The sequence below is a fragment of the Macaca thibetana genome, chromosome 3, assembly GCF_024542745.1.
Source record: "Macaca thibetana thibetana isolate TM-01 chromosome 3, ASM2454274v1, whole genome shotgun sequence".
Taxonomy (NCBI): domain Eukaryota; kingdom Metazoa; phylum Chordata; class Mammalia; order Primates; family Cercopithecidae; genus Macaca; species Macaca thibetana.
This window is the reverse complement of record NC_065580.1, coordinates 181,383,239-181,404,059: the sequence shown is the minus strand read 5'-3', so window position 1 is coordinate 181,404,059 and position 20,821 is coordinate 181,383,239. Positions and strand designations below refer to the sequence as shown.

Below are 20,821 nucleotides of genomic sequence, written 5' to 3'. Positions count from 1 at the left end.
AAAAATATAATCACCATATGTTCCAGCAATTCTACCTCTTGGTGTCTATCCAAAAGAATTGAAAGCAGGGTTTCAAAGAGATATTTGTACACCTGTGTTCATAGCAACATTATTCACAATAGCCAAAAGGTGGAAGTATACCAAATATCCATTGATAGGTGAATGGATAAACAAAATGTTCTATATGTATGTACAGTGGAATATTGTTCATCCTGAAAAGCACAGAAGTTCTGACACATGCTGTAACATGACCCCTTGAAGATACTATGCCCAGTGAAATAAGCCAGTCACAAAAGGACAAATACTATAAATCACTTATGTGAGGTATCGAGAGTTATCAAACACGTAGCAACAGAAAGTGGAATGGTGGTTGCCAGAGGCTGGGGGGAGGGGGAAATGGGGAGTTGTTTAATGCATATAGAGTTTCAGTTTTGCAAGAGGAAAAGAATTCTGAGATTGGTTGCACAACAGTGTGAATCTACCTAACACTACCGAACTGTGCAGTTAAAGGGCTATGTACATTTTATCACAGTTTTAAGAAGTGAGTAGGACAGTGTATCTTACCATGTACCTGAACATGAAGGGCCATAATTTTTTTTCAGTAGCACTAAAGACTACTACACTACCTACTGGGGTTCTTGTAAGAATTAAGAGAAGTACTTATCAACATTATTCTAAGGATAAAATGATGACCTATTTATCAAGAGAGATGGTATCCCCTCCCTTTTTAAACAATACTTAACAAATCAATTAATATAAACACAAATTAATACAGAAAAATCTGTATACAACTGTAGATACAATGCATTTCTATATGGTAAGGCCAAGATGAACTTTTGTCTTTTTAGATCACACAAACCATAAAAAGACAGTTTAAAATTATCAATTTGTTTGCTTCAAACAGAAAAGAAAAAAATGAATTTTTATATTAAATGACTTGGAAACTATGTAAACGACTAATTCTACCAGCAGTGTGAAACTTCACAAAAGGTGAAGCTACTCTGGGTCAAAAACTGGTACCTTGTTCCCTCCCTGGTGAGGTTGTTGTTTTTGGATTATTTGGACTCTTCCATGTAAATACAGGAAATAACTTAGCAACATGTTGTAGAAATCTATTCTGATTAAAAGTGGCTTTTCTTCCTTCCCATGTCCAAATTAACATGCACTACACAGAGCAAGAGATTGAAATGTATAATGATGGCAGAAAGAGCAGGCACTTTGTGCACAGACCGTGTCAATTTGTCTTCCAAGTTCATACATGTAGTGCTCATTTTAACTCTTATGAGAATCCTGTGAGTGCAACTATCATCATTATCCTCAGTTGACAGGTGAAGAAACGGGAGAATAAATTTAAGTACCTTGCACAAGGTGACGCTGTAAATAACAGAGCTCAGTATAAGTGCATGATAGCCACAGACGTGTTTTTGTCTTGTCATATGCTATGGTTCTTTTAATATTTTCTCTATAGGTCCAAAAATTGTAATCACATTTATATTTTTTAACACTCTTTAGGGATGAAGAGAAGCCAAAGAACCCCATGGTAGAGTTGTTCTATGGAAGATTCCTAGCCGTGGGAGTACTTGAAGGTATAGTTACACATTTACTTTTTATTACAAGTGAAGAGAGATTATTATTCATTCGTTCATTTGTCTCAATAGTTACTATTATTTTAGTGGACTTTGATATATTCTGTCTAGTAATTTTTGTTGGATTGCTACTGTTATTCGCATATGGCACAGAATTGAATGAATGAAAAGGAATGTGTAAAGTGCATTATCACATACTAATTGATACTTTATTTTATCCCCATGTTTTTTCCAGTGAGAGGGCTTCTGTGATCCTGTTATGTTGGAATCAGGGATTAATGGGACAGTTGGGAGATCCTTTGAAGATAATATTGGAGTTAAATACTGGGCTTGCTATGATGCTCACTTTCTTTTTCACGTTGAAAGCTGAATTTAGCAACTTAGCATAGTCAGGGTGGTATAGAGTTCTCACTTTTTGAGTGATTTTAAATGTAGATATTAATTTTCAGGAAAAAATTATACTCTATCTTTTGAAAAATCAGTTAAGAGTGATACTACTCAATTTAAGCTAAATACCTGTTTCATAAAATGTGGCCTAACTAGTTTCTGTTTGGTTTTCCTAACAAGGCAGGAGACTCTCTTTAAATGTAACTTCATGTAATAATATTAGTCCCAAAGCATAAACTTGAAAAATTGTTTTTCTCAAATCACCCAATGCATCAACTTTTGAAAGTTACCTGTTTCCAGATCAGCTAAAGTGTAAAATTTGAAAAAATGTTTTTTCTTCATGACCTTAAGTAGTGGATTCCCTGAAGTTTTGTTTGATGGTTTGGGATTCAGAAAAAGGCAGATACGAACTCAGATGTTGACCCTTTAAAAAGTCTTAGTGAAGTGTTCATACATTTCTGTTTGTTTCAAATGGTAACAGCTTATATATAAGTTGTTATATATATACACATATATATGAGTTAATATATATGTTTATATATAGAAGTAGAATATTTTACATAGTACATTTACGTTGGGTCATTCATCTTAATCATTCTGATTTGATTTGAAGTAGAACACTGTATCTGATACAGCTAGTATGTCTGATCAGGTCGTGACTAGGCACTGTTTATAATACCCTGCAGGAGCATTTCTACCTGTATTATATTGATTCCTAAAATTGATTGTTATTAAAATACTTAATTTGTCGGCTGGGCGTGGTGGCTCACGCATGTAATCTCAGCACTTTGGGAGGCCGAGGCGGGCTGATCACGAGGTCAGCAGATCGAGACCATCCTGGCTAACATGGTGAAACCCCGTCTCTACTAAAAATACAATTTCCTGCCTCTGTGGGTACTTCTAAGAAAAGTTGTATTTATAGTCTCTTTTTGCATATAAAGGTAGCAGAACCTTAGGACTTTGTTTAGGCCCATTTTTTCTTCCTGTCTCATCCCCTAGGCATCTCATTCACTGCCTTAATTTCCTGCTGTCAATAAGCCAGCAATTCTATCTTTATTCCAGAATATTAATCTTAGTTATAGACTCATATTCAACTCTCTTCTCAAATTGAAATCTCGTGGGTCATAATGAACCAGTGATTTCCACTGCTACCTCAAAACTAAAGAAAAAAAATCCTCTGTTCTTACTTAAGTGGTGCAATTTTCAGTCCATAATCTGCCAGGCATGATGGTTCATGCCTGTAATCCCAGCACTTTGGGAGGCTGAAGCAGATGGATCACTTGAGGTCAGGAGTTTGAGACCAGCCTGGCCAACATGGTGAAACCCGTCTCTACTGAAAATGCAAAAATTAGTCGGCTGTGGTGGTGGGCGCCTGTAATCCCAGCTACTAGAGACGCTGAGGCAGGAGAACTGCTGGAACTCGGGAGGCAGAGTTTGCAGTGAGCAGGGATCATACCACTGAGCTCCAGACTGGGTGACAGAGCGAGGCTCTGTCTCAAAAAATAAAATAAATAATAGTAATCATCATCATCATCATCATCATCTAGTTGTTCAAAAAATAAAATAAATAGTAATCATCATCATCATCTAGTTGTTCATGCCAGAATTCTGTCATTCTTGATATTTTCCTTCTTATCTGTCTCTTATCCTTCTTACAAACCCCTCAGTCATGTCCTGTTGGTGCTCCTCCTTGTATATATGTATACATGTATATATTATCTCTTTTAACAATCTTAATCCATGCTACCTTTATTTCTGGATGGATTCTGCAATAGTCTTTTAACAGATGACCACCTAGTTCACACAGGGACTTTAAAGGTGTTTCAGTTTTCATGCTGCTGATAAAGACATACCTGAGACTGGGCAATTTACCAAAGAAAGAGGTTTAATGGACTCACAGTTTCACATGGCTGGGGAGGCCTAACAATCATGGCAGAAGGTGAAGAGCATGTCTCACTTGGTGGCAGACAAGAGAAGAGAACAAGAGCCAAGCCAAAGGGGAAACCCCTTATAAAACCATCAGCTCTCATGAGGTTTATTCACCACCACGAGAACTGTATGGGGGAAACTGCCCCCATGATTCAGTTATCTCCTGCTGAATCCCTCCCACAATACAGGAGAATTATGGGAGCTACAATTTAAGATGAGATTTGAGTGGGGACACAGCCAAACCATATCAGTGACTGCATTATATGCAGAATGTGGTGTGGAAAAAAAATTCTTAATAGGAACACAAGACCTTGTAGATTTTAACTCCCTGTCTGACTTCATTGTGATCTCTCCCTTGATTCCCCAAGCTACACTAATCTTCTGTTAGTTCCTAAACATATCAACTTCCTTACTGCCTTAAAGTCTTCATCATGCTGTTCCATGGCCAAGAATACGCTATATAATTCCCCAGCACTCTGGCATGGCTAACTCCCACTCATGATTCAAGTCTGAGCTTAAATGTCCTTTGCCATGAAAGTCTTCCCTGCTCTCCCCACCACCCCCAAGACTAAGTTCCCATTTTTATACCTCTCACAGCACTGTGTCTCATCACAACTTTCTTTTTATAACAGTTGTAATAATAATTATTTGTTTATAAATATACTTGAAGTTAATGGGTATAATGTTTTTCAAATGAGGCTGAGAATTTTCTCAGCTCAGGGACCATATCTCTGTTGTTCACTGCTGTATATATTCCCAGTGTTCAGTATGGTATCTTGCCCTTAGAAAATGCTTCTTGTGAGAAAAAATATACATACACATGTGTGCATTTAATTAAATATATGTGGATGTGTAATATCTATGGCTGGGTATAAATGTACATTTGCGCATGTGTATAAACCAACAGGAAAATTACACTAACACTTCTCAGGAATGAAATCAGTCAGTGTTACAATTTTCGGGTTCAGCTGAGAATCCTTATGTACTCTTAATTTTAGTAGCCAGAAGGCCATATTGAGGATTATTAATTTTCTCCCTTCTTATAGGTAAAAAATTTGAAAACACTGAAATGTTTGGTCAGTACCCACTTCAGGTCAATGGGTTCAAAGATCTGCATGAGTGCCTAGAGGCTGCGATGATTGAAGGAGAAATTGAGTCTTTACATTCAGAGAATTCAGGAAAATCAGGCCAAGAGGTGAGTTTAACGTTTTCATTGTCCACTTTCTTCCCTAGGTCTTTCTTACAATGCCATAAAGCACAATGTAAGGTTCTAATTATATAGCTACCTAATAATTGAGAGAGAATACTCAGAGAGTATATTTGGATTTAATTGGTAATTTAGACATTCAAGAAACCTGCCCAGTCAATATGACCTATAATCTATGTTAAATTCTCACTTAAATAATTTATCTCAGAATTTTCAGTTAAAGTCTTTCTAGGACATTTTTCAGTCTTTTTAGACCTTTCAATCAAGGTACCAGCCATTAGCAGCATGCTAGTTCTTGGATATATTTAAAGAAGAAAAATCCTGATATTACAGTGGATTTTAAAACAGATATATGCTACTTATATCAACTGTTACTGGAATTTGTCCACGACACCCAGATTCCTTTTCTTGTAAAATTGCTATGTGATTGCATAAGGTCAGATGGAAGGACTTCCCTTCTCAAGGAAGAAATAATTTTTATAAAATATTGTTAACTTATATGTCTACCTCAACTAGTTTCTTTCTTTCCACCCATCTCTGTTTCTTTATCCATCTCTGTAGCTGCATCTGTGTAGCCATTCATCCGTGCATTCATCTGTCAGGGAGTTTTGGCACTGTAATAGTAAGCAAAGGACATATCATGTGCTTCTCCAATCAATCATTGTTAAGCAATTGCTGATAGTTGTCTAGCTGTTAAGCTCCATGAATGTGGGTAGATGCTTTATCTGTGTCATTCATTACTATATCCCTAGTGGTAGTATGGTGGCTGCGTACATAATATTTATTGAATGAATGAATGAAATGTCTTGGTACTTATCAAACAAGGTTCTGAGGTCTTTATACTGAATAGGTGCTTAATAAATATTAAGTGATACGATGTCTCTGTGTTTAGCTAAAAGGAGACTTTGTACTTGTGTTTTTGGGAATAACTTGCTTTTATCTAAATTTTAATTTTTTTTTTCTTAAAGATGCAGTTAACCCTTTCCTGTTCCAGATGCATACTCATTTTTTCCTCTTCCCCACACATACATAAACAAACAAAAATATGCTTTTCCTCTTAAGAGGAAGAGACGTATTTGAAATAGCCTTCCTCTCTATGTCATAGATCATCTATTTCAGTGATTCTCAGTAGAGAATAGCCACACTTCAAAGTTATCAAAGCAGAGTGTAGCATAGGGATGTGGTATATGGGCACAAGAGCTGCACAACTAATTCTGATATAAACCTCTAAGTAAGAATGGTTAAATTCAGCTTATTTTATTGATTGGGAAACAGATCTCTAAGACTGGGACTTTAGCAATATCCCACAATGGAATAAGAAAGCAAACTCTTAAAATCCGATCTATTTGCTGTTAAATAAAAGGATGACTGGAGTAGTGGGGCAGGGATGGTACTTTTTTTATATTGTCAGAGTAGCTGAAATACACTATGGTTTATTAGTAATCTTTCTCACATATTCCCAGCTTTTAAAAATTTTTTATTCTACACATAATCAAAATTTTATGGTTTATTTAAAATATCTTATATTTGTCCTCCATCTTTTTATATTGGTTTCATACTCTGAATGCCCCTATGTTGCAATATAAATGTTCTGCCTAGGTTTTTTCTTCTAGCCTAGGGAATATAATGATTTATGATGTTCTGTGTATTTAGCAGTTTCTAATCTCCACTACTGTGGCAAATTTGATTGCCTGTGATTCCTGTTACCATTTTTCTAGATTTGCTGGAGACTGTAGTTTCAATAATAATTCAGCTTGGTTTAAGAGACTATCACTGACTAAAGTATAATATCAGTTTTTAAAAAATAACATTTAAATTATAGTCTTATTATATCCTTTAGAAAAACTATTCTTGAATCTCTAAAAGCCAGTAAGTAACATTATAGGCTATTTCTAAATTGGCATAATGCCTGATAACAATAGCTTTTTCCTCAATCTATTATTTACTAAAAATTGTCAATTTTATTTTGACCCAGAAAACATCTCATTTGCTGAAATAGCTCTGGCCAACTAATATAGGAAGACCTCCAGTCTTCCTAGTTAAAACATCCAGTTGGCTATAAGAGTTTAAATTTTGGGGGAATGATATACTAAGAGACAACTGAGTAAGTTAAACATGATTATATCCAAAATAACTACTTAAATTTTTTTTAAATGATACATTTTAACATTTAAATGGTATGCAATTTGTAGATGAGTCAGACTCTCCAGGAAACATGGAGATATTTTTTGATTGCCTATTGGAGGAAAAAAATTTCAGATAGTAAATACTTCACTTGTAGTGTGAGTATTCGCTACTACCAGTGTGTGTTGCATGTTCTTTTAGACTGCCACTATGCTCATGTAAGTATTTGCATCTGTCCATACTGCCCCGAGAGTTGCATTTTTCACTCAGCAGTATATCATGAGCATGCTTCTAAGTTAGTGTACAGCTTTACGTCAGTGTTTTTAAAATCTGCATAGTGTTACATAGTCTGTATTTATAAAATTAAATTGATTTAATTCTCTTGTAAGGCAGTAACTAAGAAAAAGAATTATTTTGAAGAATGTCTTTACCCTTGAGCACTTAGGAATGAAGTATAGTTAGAAGTAGGATCTTTGGGTCACAGGGCATACTCATTTAAATGTGTTGGTACTGCCAAATTTCCCTTCACAAAGTTATACCAAGTTATAATAATAAGTGCTAGAAGGAGCTTTTACAAAGTTTTAAAAACAAAATTAGCGAAACAGTCGATCGACATGTACCATATTAGACGTCTGTAGAGGTTATGTATATTTAAAACTTATCTTTTAAAATAAAAGGGCAAATGAGTGAAGGCAATTAAATGACTGGAGCTAATTTTTTAACTGGAATAAACAGTTTTTGCTTCTTGTGCACAGTTTACATCCTGGCTTGGTTTGGTCTTCTGTAGGGAATTTGAAATGATAGGTATGTTTTTTCTGGTTTTTTTTTTTTCCCTCCACATTTGTGTAATCCTCTCATAAAAGCAAGGTATCTTATACACTTTAATGGAAAAAACAGGTATTTAAACTCATAAAAATGACATACTCTTTAGGAACTATTTTTGTTAACGGTGAGATTTCTAGAATTGTGATGAATTTAGAAGCACTTATGCTGACAATACTGATTATGTAAGTTCTTTATTCACTAACTGCAGAAATCTGTTCCTCCTGTAGTTTATCTAGTAAAAGAATGTTTAAAGATATGGAGAATGACCTCTGTCTTACAAGCATGGCATACTAGTTAGGTTATAGAGAAGTAAATATAGTTTTTTGTTGAATGGAAATAGTATTTTTTTGAAAGAAAAATTTCTGTTTTGTATTATTTAAAATTCAAATTATGTACTGCTATACTACAATCCAAATATTGCAGAGCTAGACATACCATTAATATTTTAAAACATGAATTTACAGAATGTCTGGTTATCTCATCTTGTCCCCATCAGCTTTAGAATGAGAAAGTGAAATCCTTCCACTCTTGTAGTAGGAAAAACCTGCCATCGCTGATAGAGGAAAATGCATTCATAACAGAGACATATTACATAACATTTTTGAGCATCCTTTTGTAAGGTATGGAAGCTATTTATATTTCCTGGACTTTTCATGGTCTACAGAAAAGTATACCCCAATTTGGGTCATTTCATTTCTTGTGGCCATTGTAGATTTCCATGAATTAAAATATGTAACTAATTTTAATGGTGACATTTAAATATTTAAAGTATTGCAATAAAATATGAAAGTGATAGTTCTTGAAATCTACTTTCTTGTTTGAGTATCATAAAATGGAACAGAATATTATCCTAAAGAATCAAAAGTGTTCTTTGTGATATGTCTGGGGTAATGTTTTAATTCTTAATAATAATTTTATCTGTGGATTAGAACTAACTCAAAAATTCTTGCCAGTTACATGTGAGATCAAAATGAGTAAGCAAACTTTGCTCATCAAATTTTAAAACTTGAGATGTTTCTGATATTTTTCATAACTTTATTTAATCCGTTTCAGGTATTATCCATATAAAACAAATTCCTTAAACCTTAGCTTTCAGTGAAAGATAACCATCCAGCTCAGGAAACCTCAATTCAAGTAATTATTATCATTTTGAAAGAGAAATAGTATTGAATACCATTTGCTTTTATTTGCTTTAGAGAAAAGTAGCAACTTTCCAGATCCTTGTCAAATTCACTTTGCCAGGTGTGTGCCAATCATGCTTTTTTTGGGTGTTCAAATTTATATTTAGTATATTCTTAACTTATTGACAGATGTGTGGTGGCATTTTGTGACACTTGAAATTATCACACAATAGAATATGCAGCAGTTTCGCATATTGCACAGTTTATAATAAGCACTTCAGAAATACTTATTTTATACTTCTGTTATATGTTGATTTACCAGTTTGTTACCTTTTCTTTCTCTTTAAATACATATGCTTATGTATAACTTAAGGTTGTATATGAAAATAATTTTCTTTTAAAAATGTTGAATTTCATGCTTAATTGAACAGTTACTAAAACATATATGGATTAGGGGCTGCAGTTAGGGGAAGGAAATTATAGCTATACTCACATAATTTGGCTCATAGCAATGAGACATTCAGTTCTTTAAACGCTAGTTATTTTAAAAGATTTTAAATAATTTACTCTTTAAGTACTAACTTTTTGTTAGTGATATGTCTTTTTCATAAATTAGTATAAAATCCAGCAGAGGAGCTAAAGTTAAAACAGGAAAACACCATTTTTTCATTTTTAGTATCAGAGTTGTGATGATTTATGATATAAATTTTTTTTTGAGTACTCCCTCTTACAAGTTACTTTGTCACAGGATTTTGATGCTGTGGTTAAGTATAAGTACCATTCAACAACATATTGAAGAAGACAGAAGACTTGAGCTACTAAGTCATGGTTTTAACCAGTGTCTTTTTCTTTGAGCTAGAATTTCTAATGCAAAGAATTATTTTCGAAGGATAGTTGTGAGATTTCTTTTTTTCCTCATCATGTATTATATCCACTCTTGGAATTTTCAAGAGGTGTGGAAAACTTTTAGAAAGAGGTTGAGTTTTAATTAAATTGTGTACCCAATTACTTGTCAGGTCAGCATTGTGGTGATACATATAAAAATGTCAGTGCCCACATCCTATGCCTAAGATTGCAATGAAGAAAACAAAGGTGGTATTAAAGTTTTTGTTATTGTTTTATTTCCTTTCAGCATTGGTTTACTGAATTACCACCTGTGTTAACATTTGAATTGTCAAGATTTGAATTTAATCAGGCATTGGGAAGACCAGAAAAAATTCACAACAAATTAGAATTTCCCCAAGTTTTATATTTGGACAGGTATGGTTTGATATACTGCATGACTTAGTTTGAAACAGTTTAGTAAGTGATAAAATGTTGTATAGAGGAAAATTCTAATTTTCTTAGAATTAATTTTTACTTTTGTATAATATACCTAAAGCCATTTGTCAAGGTAAATGTCACTTTGTATTAGAAAAGTATAGTTGTTGGGAATAATGTTATAAGGAAATTTAAAGATGATTAATTTTGTAGTCTTAAAATTCAGAATTTAAAAAAATACCATTTTGTATTATCTACCTTATATCTTATACAATTTTGAATGAATTGATGCTTCGTGGTGATGTCTATACTTAATACTTTATCTATCTTTCTGTCTTCCTGTCTTTCTTTCTTTTGTTTTTTTCTGTTTGTCTGTCTTTCTGTCTTTCCTTTTTTTGTTGTTCTTTTTTGTTGAGACGGAGTCTTGCTCTGTCACCCAGGCTGGAGTGCAGTGATGCGATCTGGGCTCACTGCAGCCATCATCTCCTGGGTTCAAGTGATTCTCCTGTCTCAGCGTCCCGAGTAGCTGGGAGTACAGGCACCTGCCATCAAGCCTAGCTAATTTTTGTATTTTAGTAGAGACGAGATTTCACCATGTTGGCCAGGCTGGTCTTGAACTCCTGACCTCAGGTGATCCTCCCACGTTGGCCTCCCAAAGTGCTAGGCCGGGCATACTGGTATCTGGCCATATTGCATCTACTTTCATGATATTCAGAAATGCTAATGATTGCCTTTTTCTGATAGATACATGCACAGAAACAGAGAAATAACGAGAATTAAGAGGGAAGAGATCAAGAGACTGAAAGATTACCTCACAGTATTACAACAAAGGCTTGAAAGGTATTTTAACTTTTATGAAATTAGGAGATAATTATCAGAAACCATGTATTTGGTGACTAGATTATTCATTTCAAATTTGCTTTGAATGATTTATAATTTTAGGAGTAGTTAATATTGTGTGAATAGTTTTGAGTTTTGCTTGAAACTAAAAATCTGTAGTTGACTTTAATTATTCTAGTGGTTAAAATTAAATAGTTCATTGTCAACAGGTAAGGTTCCTACTGCTGAAAATTGATATAAAGTTAAATGAATATAGTTTTGACCTTTCTTTTTGCATGAAACTAAAGATTACTCTGGAGATTTTCATTATAATGAATGGTACCTGAGTTTTTCTCCTTAAAACTGGATGCACACTCAGCTGCCTACCAGGCCTTCTCAGCAGCTTCGTAAAGGAGGAAATTGTGTCAGGTATAAAATGGTATGTGCTGGAAGTCTAGAGAGCAATCTGTGTGTACAGGGAATGAATGCCATTCCAATACCAATGGATGGTGCCGTGTGTGTGTGGCCTCACTGTTGTTTATTGATTTGGATCATTTCTAAAAGAAGTCAGAATCTAGACTGAGAAATGTTCTACAGGCAAGACAGAAATCTAAAGGCTGAAATGTCACTTAAGTCATTTCAGTTTGCAAACCCCGATCTACTCTGTATTCCCGTATTTTAGGAATTTTCAAATTAGTAGTCTAAAACTTCTTATATCAAATAATATATCGTATTTTAGTGATTTTATTCTTAAAATGTACGAATCATCATATTGAAAAATGATTAGTGGTAAAAGATAGGAGGATAGTACTTGTCACTGTCTTGCTCATGAGACCAGATGCCAGATCTCAAACTAAAAACAGTCGCAGGAGATGTCAGTTTTCATCCTATTGAGTTACAATTTAGAACAGCATTTACAGATTATAACAGTATATGCTCACATTCAGTCCCAATCAGCCTTGGTTTCCTGTCTTTGGAGAACATTTAATATGTTTTTCTTAAATGTATATTCAGTTTTACCATCTTCATTTTAAAGCTAATGAATGTTATTGCTGAGGAAGTTTTATTGAAGTATCATATCATGTTTTATAATAATAATAAAAACCCAAATATGCTGTATATAGAAATAAAAGCATTGTACATTTTATGATTAACAGATACTTAAGCTATGGTTCGGGTCCCAAACGATTCCCCTTGGTAGATGTTCTTCAGTATGCATTGGAATTTGCCTCAAGTAAACCTGTTTGCACTTCTCCTGTTGACGATATTGATGCTAGTTCCCCACCTAGTGGTTCCATACCATCACAGACATTACCAAGGTAAAAAGTAATCTCGATGCAAGAGACAGTTGTTACCTTTATTACATAATAATGTAACTGCTGCCTCTAAAGATGGTTTTTATGAAATGCATGCTTTGATTTACTTTAGTGAACTCTTAAGAGTAGATTCACTTAGAAGATTGTATGTCCTCTGGGAGTTTTTTTTGTTATTTCAGTGGATTTTATGGTCATGGATTAAATTTTTAATCACTTTTTTTTCAGTTCAGAATTATACTTTAGCATGTTTTGGTATGTACATATATAAAATTCAGCATTTTATGATCCATAAAAATAGCACTGTCAAATTTGAATTTGTTTCTGTAATGTAAGCTGATAAGCCAGGGAAAATAATATAATCATGCATAAGATTTTGTTGTTTTTTAAAAATAAATATGATTAAGCCATTTTTACTCTAAAGCTACAACTTCATCTTATAATAATTTAGTTCTTATGTATTAAAAATCTCATTTGGATATTAGATCAATCCACATATTTCTTTGTTAAGATTTTTCCTTTTAGATTATAAGCCAATTTAATACTGTGGGTTTGGCACTATCTTAGTTGAGAGCTTCAGCTTGAAAGGTTAATAACAAATACTCTATGCTTTAATACAGCACAACAGAACAACAGGGAGCCCCATCTTCAGAACTGCCAAGCACGTCGCCTTCATCAGTTGCTGCCGTTTCATCGAGATCAGTGATACACAAACCATTTACTCAGTCCCGGATACCTCCAGATTTGCCCATGCATCCGGCACCAAGGCACATTACGGAGGAAGAACTTTCTGTGCTGGAAAGTTGTTTACATCGCTGGAGGACAGAAATAGAAAATGACACCAGAGGTAAGAAGTGTCTCATAGCATGGTTACTGTCACCTCAGATGGATATGTATAATGTTAATATTGAGAAGGGAAATCACGTCTGGGTTTTATATTTAAAGATTACAGTCATTTTTCTTTTCCAGAAAGGGTTTTATGTAAGATAAACTAGTCTGGCTCCCCAGTTTTATAATCTCAGTATCAGGTTCACAAGGACCAAAAGATTTTCCCTGGATTGCTTAGCTGATTAATGACACAGCAGATGGCCTGATTTTCTAGTTTACTGCTCTAAATTTATATCAAACTGGTATTCACAGTTACTCCATTGGAGAAATGTCATACGACATCAATGTTTGTACGTATCAGTTGGGTACTAAATCTAAGTTTGCACAGGGAGTTCCAGTGATAAAAAAATTTTCTTTAGGCTTAACAATTAGAAATGTGAATTTTAATTTTTAATAGCTCTAACAGATTTCTAAATATCTATGATCCCATTATAGTCTGTAACAGAGCAGCAAAATAAGAAAAATAAGGACAGTGCTCTGTGTGGCGTATGTGCGCTTGTGTGCGTGTGTGTGTGTGTGTGTGTGTGTGTGTGTGTGTGTGTCAAGTTGCCATCCTTTCTTGGAAGGAACTCTTTTATTCTTTTGTATTCTGTTTTTTCTTTTTTTCAGAATAAGTTATTCTGAACTTCTCTCTTTCCTACTTTGCTGTTGTTATAGTGTACTTTAAAAAAATGGATTATGGTAGATATTATTACACTTTTTTCTTTAAATGTGAAAATATAATTCCCTGTTATTCCCCAATTTTATGCTAATTTATTGGTTTATGAAAAAAATGAACTACTTATGTGACATGGTTGGAATTATATTGAACAGTATTGATTGTTGGATATTATTTGACCAACTTAACTCTTTATAGACAATATTTGAAAAAGAACGGCCCTAATTTAGTAAGAAATACATAAGGTATGATGGTGACTAATAGCATTAGTAGCTGTCAAGATTTTCCTTAGTATTTTTCATATAAGAAGGAATTTTTGAAAATATTTGAACGTATTAACAAACATGTTGATGAAGTACTGTATTAGGTGTTGGGTAATTTTCTACTCCTCATGGCAGGTTGTTTCTAAAAGATTACATTCAGAGGCGTGGAAGCTAGGAAGCTTTTGACACCTAGGTCGTGGCACTGAGGGAGGGAAGAAGTGAATGTACTTAAAATACTCTTTGGAGACAACTGACAGATGTGGGTCATTGGCTAGAGGTGAGAGAGGGAGGAATCAAATGAATCTCTTAGTTCATAATGGTATGAATAACCAAATAGAATGTATTTTGGCAAAAAGGTAAACCAGTGGGCAAAGAGGTTCCCCACTCAGGGGAGGAAAGAGAAATATGATGAGTTCTCTTTTGTCCGTTTTAAGTTTGAGAGCTTTTTTGAGACGCAGTCTCCCTCTGTCACCAGGCTGGAGTGCAGTGGCACAAACTCGGCTCACTGCAGCCTCTGCCTCCTGGGTTCAAGTGATTCTCCTGCCTTAGCCTCCCGAGTAGCTAGGACTACAGTCGTGTGCCACCACACCCAACCAATTTTTGTATTTTTAGTAGAGAGACGGTTTCACTGTGTTGGCTAGGGTGGTCTTGATCTCTTGACCTTGTGATTCTCCCACCTCAGCCTCCGAAAGTGCTGGGATTACAGGCATGAGCCACCGTGCCCAGCTGATAAAGTTTTTATATGTAATACTATGGATCAGGAAAGAAGGTTTTCCTCAGGATATTTTTTTTCTTTTTCATCCCTATTGATGTTAGCAGTTAGCAATATTTTGTAAACTATTGTGTAATATTCCAAGACACAGATATGATATAATTAATTTAATTCCCATATTGATATTTACTAAATAGTGCTGGTCTTCGATATACATATTTATACACTTATGTAAGTAAGATATATTCTTTTTTAAAAACTTTTATTTTGTGTTCAGGGGTACATGTGCAGGTTTGTTATAAAGGTAAATTACACATCTTGGAGGTTTGGTGTAAGATTATTTCATCATGCAGGTAATAAGCATAGTACCTAACAGGTAGTTTTCCATCTTCACCCTCCTCCCACCCTCCACCCTAATGTAAGCCCCAAGGTCTGTTGTTTCCTTATGTCCACCATTTTTGGTTCAGAGTGTGTATATTTTCAATTTCAACAACCGTTTTAAAGTTGTCCCTCCAAAACATTAAACCAGTTTGCCTTCCTGCTGTGTGAGAGAGCCTGTCTCCCAGTATCCTCCCTAGCCCTGGACACTTTTTAGTAGTTTTTTATAGTTGAGAAAATGGTATTTTAGTGTTTTGATTTGCATTCCCTTAGCTTTGAGTGAAGTTGGACATTTATATTTTTCTGTAAATTTCTTGTTTGTGACTTTTGCCCATTTTAAAAATATTGAGCCATTTGTCTTTTTCTTATTGCTTAATAGAAAGTTTAATGTATTGTGGATATTAACCCTTTGCCTATAATATCATATCTGCTGCAGATATTATTTTCCCAATTTTTCATTTGATTTTCTTTATGTTGGTTTTGTTTTGTTTTTATAATGTAGATTTTTTAGGCAGGGAGGATCTTACCTTTTCCTATGAGGTTACTGGTTTTCTGACAGACTTAGACAGGTCTTTCCCCACTCTAAAGTTAGCTTATTTTTTTTAATAGTTTTTCAAGGTTTCTTCCTGATTGGTTCAGCAGCTTCACGATATGATGTGGTTTCAATGTAACCATTTCCTTATTGACAGATACTTAGTTTATTTCATTTTTAAAAATTATTGTGGACAGTATGACTGTGAACATCCCTATCTGAACAATTTTGTAGGATTATTTTCTACTAGAAGTAGAAATAATTGTCATGGGAGTGCCATAATTTTATTTTCACTGGGATTATAGTCGATTTTTATTCAGTTATATGTGTGTACAAGATATGTGGTGAACATCTTTTACTTTGTTCTTAAGTTTTCTTGTGTTATAGCAATATGTAAGGAAGCTTAGCTTTCATTTTCATTGAAACTCTCCTTTATAGATTGAACAAAATTCACTTTTATTGGCTCTCCACATTTTCTGGATAAATCATATTTGTGTTGTTTTTTAACTATGCATTTTTACTGTGTCTTTTATTAAGAATAACTATAATTCAGCCGGGCGCAGTATCTCACGCCTGTAATCCCAGGACTTTGGGAGGCTGAGGCGGCTGGATCACGAGGTCAGGAGATTGAGACCATCCTGGCGAACACAGTGAAACCCCGTCTCTACTAAAAATACAAAAGATGAGCCGGGTGTGGTGGCAGGTGCCTGTAGTCCCATCTACTCGGGAGGCTGAGGCAAGAGAATGGCATGAACCTGGGAGTTGGAGCTTGCAGTTAACCGAGATTGAGTCACTGCATTCCAGCCTGTGTGACAGAGCAAGACTCTGTCTCAAAAAAAGAAAAAAGAATAATTATAATTCATTTTCTACAGATTTCAAATAGTAATGTTTTTTAAGAGAAGTTTTAGGAAATTGTTCCTATTTCTCTAATGTGTTTGTTAGAAAGCCATTAGTCCTTATCTTATAAGTAGAAGCACACTTGATGTTCATCATTAAATGACACCTTATATCCTTAGATTTGCAGGAAAGCATATCCAGAATCCATCGAACAATTGAACTAATGTACTCTGACAAATCTATGATACAAGTAAGTGAAATTTTGAGCTAGTAATCATTGTCAAAATTATTTACATATATTTTAATTTATCTTTACATTATGTTAATCTAATTTTTCTTTACATGTTTTGATTTAAAATATTAGTAAATCAAAATTTTGTAATTTGGTAAATCAAAATTATTATTGTAAAATAATAAGGGTGTGCAATATGTACAATGTGACGGTTCATCTGAATGGGGGAAATTTTGTAACAAATTTATAACAAAATTCATGACAAGTTTTCCCCATTCAGTTGTGTTTTCACACTGTATGTGTTGTGTACCCTTATTATTTTACAGTAAAATCTACCAAAATTTTTCAAAAGGCTATAGCATCTTTAAAAAGTCTTATGGAAGGAAATCTGTGGTTGTTAAAGGATTTTAAGATTTGGGAAGAAACCTTAGGACTCCGTTACATTTTAACTTCTGGTGTATATTATATCATCTATTTTGTTAACCGTCAATTTAGAATTCTGAAGATTTGGACACATTTACTATATATAAAACTGCCCACTCTAAGCTTTTTATTCAAAAGAAACAATTAGGCCGAGGAGTACATACACAATAAATACATTTTTAGTTTTTCAAAAATCATCTTTTTAATCTGCATACCTGTCAGCTTTACATATCTTTAGCTTATTCAGATTTTGTCTTTTTAAAGTTTTATAGTTTTAAAGTTTAGTTTTTTCAAAATTTTAATCCCAGCCAGTTCTCTCTCATTAAAAAAAGAAAAGAAAAAGAAATGCTCTTTTGGTTTCCTCCAAGCAGGTTGTTTATGGGTTTCATGGAATGTGGTATAGTAGACTACATAATTGCAGTTTAACTCTTCTTTTTTTCACATTTAGGTTCCTTACCGATTACATGCCGTTTTAGTTCATGAAGGCCAAGCTAATGCTGGGCACTACTGGGCATATATTTTTGATCATCGTGAAAGCAGATGGATGAAGTACAATGATATTGCTGTGACAAAATCATCATGGGAAGAGCTAGTGAGGGACTCTTTTGGTGGTTATAGAAATGCCAGTGCATACTGTTTAATGTACATAAATGATAAGGCACAGTTCTTAATACAAGGTAAGAGTATATAGGGTAGTATATATTTTTTCAGTAGTCATAAAAGTGACTCTGGTGTGTGGTGTGATTAGTTAAGTGTAATTCAGGCGATGATGGATGTGATTAGGAAATGCTACTGGGTTTTGACAAGACTGAATTGAAAAGTAACGTCAGCAGAGCTAAGAATTGGTATATATTTTGTATTCCAAGTCAACTATTAAATGTAAATACGACCTTTTTTGTCCTCGCTAAAAACGCTTTAGTGACTATTCCACAAATTGACTCATATTTAAAATTTAATTCCTTAGCCTAACATATATAGCCTCTGTTCTTGGCCTCTGATTATCTCCCCACCTTCATTGATCACCAGTGTTCGTTTTGAATTTATGTACTTTACTGAACTTCTTGCTGTATCTGCTCATATCAAACCATTTCACACATTTATGTCTGCATGTTCTTACATGTTTTATTTTTTGCCAGTAATTCTTTTGCCTAATTCTTGTGCATCTGTCAAGATTCAGTTCAGGTGTCATTTCCCCTGCAAACTTGATCTGCCAGAAAGTCTCTCTCCTTCTGCTCTCCTAGCATCTGTCTCCTGGGCATTGACTGTTGCGTATTGGAATTGTGTGATGACTTGCCGTGCACATGTCTCTCTCCTCTGCTCAAAGCCAGAGACCGTGTCATTCTATGTCTCAAGTTTTGTATTTCTGATATTCTGATATATGCTTTGCATATAGAAAACAATAAAAGGTTTATTGATACTGATAAAAATAATCTTTTTATATTTAGTCATTCAGCAGAATCAGCTAGGCAGTCTACTTCTGACTGAAAAAATGAAGTTATTTTTCTGTGTGTATAGTAGAAGTTGAGTAATTCTTCTAAATACTCTAGTTTTAAGATCTTCTATGTCAACTAATTTTCATAATTGCATATTTAAGTCTACTTAACTTCTTCATATGACAAGCAATTTTAGTTTTATTTTGAGCTAATAAGGTTAACATGGTTATGAGTTGGTTACATTTGTGAAAAGTTTTACTTTTTAAGTAATCAAACATCTGGTATTTTCCAGTAATGGCAAGAGTAGTACTACATCACTGTTAGAGTGGCAGAGAAAAAAAAATGGCCAGGCACGGTGGCTCACGCCTGTAATCCCAGCACTTTGGGAGGCCGAGGCGGGCGGATCATGAGGTCAGGAACTCGAGACTATTGTGGCTAACACGGTGAAACCCCACCTCTACTAAAAATACAAAAATTTAGCTGGGCGTGGGGCGGGTGCCTGTAGTCCCAGCTACTCGGGAGGCTGAGGCAGGAGAATCGTTTGAACCCAGGAGGCGGAGCTTGCAGTGAGCCAAGATTGTGTCACTGCACTCCAGCCTGAGTGACAGAGAGAGACTCCATCTCAAAAAAACAAAAAACAAAACACTTGGCTTTGTGTTTTCTCTCATTTCTACTCTTAAGATAAAAAAAAAAAAATGTGAGACCATTACCTGTGATGGATTATCAAACATTTTTATCATTGTTTTTCTGAGCATTTGTTTGAATTTTAAAAAGTGTTTTAGGTAATAATTATTTGCTAAACAGTAGTAATTCTTAAGTAGTATTGATTGGCTAATTGGTAATAATTCATAGTTTAAATTCTATTTGAAATGCAATCTATTTTGAGTGTGGCATGTTCCCTTTAATTCTTAATTTTATACTAGTTTTTGAAATATTATTTGCAGAAGAGTTTAATAAAGAAACTGGGCAGCCCCTTGTTGGTATAGAAACATTACCCCCGGATTTGAGAGATTTTGTTGAGGAAGACAACCAACGATTTGAAAAAGAACTAGAAGAATGGGATGCACAACTTGCCCAGAAAGCTTTGCAGGAAAAGCTTTTAGCGTCTCAGAAATTGAGAGAGTCAGAGACTTCTGTGACAACAGGTTTGTCCATTTTTATTAAGCTTTGTTTGATTATCAATATTGTTATTGTTATAATGATAAGATATGCTCATTATTAAAAAGGTTTAGCTGTCTTAAAGTATGAGGAAATCAGTAGAAATCATCTCACATTCCATCAGTCAGATTATCACAGTTAACAGTTTAGTTTGCCTTTTTGCCAGACACCACTGTATACAGTTATATGTTTTTCAAGATAAATGAGATGATTCCGTTGACTTTCCCTCTACCTACTCTGCCTATGTTGGGTGGGCTTGAATTTTCTTGGCAAGTAGCCGAGAAAGCTGTGAAAGCAACAAGAAACCCAAACCAATTCAATTTGACCAAAATAATACTACCGGTATATTCATATATACTTTGTGCAATCGTAAAATACTACCATTAATAACTGTTTGATGTTTTTCAGAATTGTTAAGACTAAAAGAAAATTGACCAAAACTATTTAGTATATCATAGGTAAAAAATAAGTGTAACCTCTAAACCAAAGATATAAATGCATAAACATATAAATACTTAAAAGCATTATTCTTAAATAAACTATTAGCTGATGAAATCAATAAAATAAGTCAGAGTAAACACTGTATGAGAATTAAGAAAATAGTTTCTGGTAAAATTGAAAATATGTTGTCTTTTGGTTTTCTTAAAAGATTACTCTTATCACTGAGTTGCAAATATGTTTTAGGGCAACATGTTTTCTGGTATGGAAAATGCTATTTCTGGGTACAAATTGAGGA

At 34.3% G+C, this 20,821-nt stretch overlaps 1 protein-coding gene across 7 annotated transcripts in view; it reads left to right on the top strand.

Moving 5' to 3' along the window:
• The window catches only part of USP25 (ubiquitin specific peptidase 25), a 143,971-nt gene that overhangs the window by 80,686 nt on the left and 42,464 nt on the right, over window positions 1–20,821 (top strand). For all 7 annotated transcript variants that reach the window (XM_050784793.1, XM_050784792.1, XM_050784790.1 and 4 more), the window contains 9 exons: window positions 1,513–1,586; window positions 4,949–5,097; window positions 10,312–10,439; window positions 11,184–11,279; window positions 12,416–12,577; window positions 13,192–13,418; window positions 17,019–17,089; window positions 17,943–18,171; window positions 19,872–20,072. In XM_050784793.1, coding sequence (XP_050640750.1) covers window positions 1,513–1,586; window positions 4,949–5,097; window positions 10,312–10,439; window positions 11,184–11,279; window positions 12,416–12,577; window positions 13,192–13,418; window positions 17,019–17,089; window positions 17,943–18,171; window positions 19,872–20,072 — 1,337 coding nt within the window. The remainder of the gene's footprint in view (window positions 1–1,512; window positions 1,587–4,948; window positions 5,098–10,311; window positions 10,440–11,183; window positions 11,280–12,415; window positions 12,578–13,191; window positions 13,419–17,018; window positions 17,090–17,942; window positions 18,172–19,871; window positions 20,073–20,821) is intronic.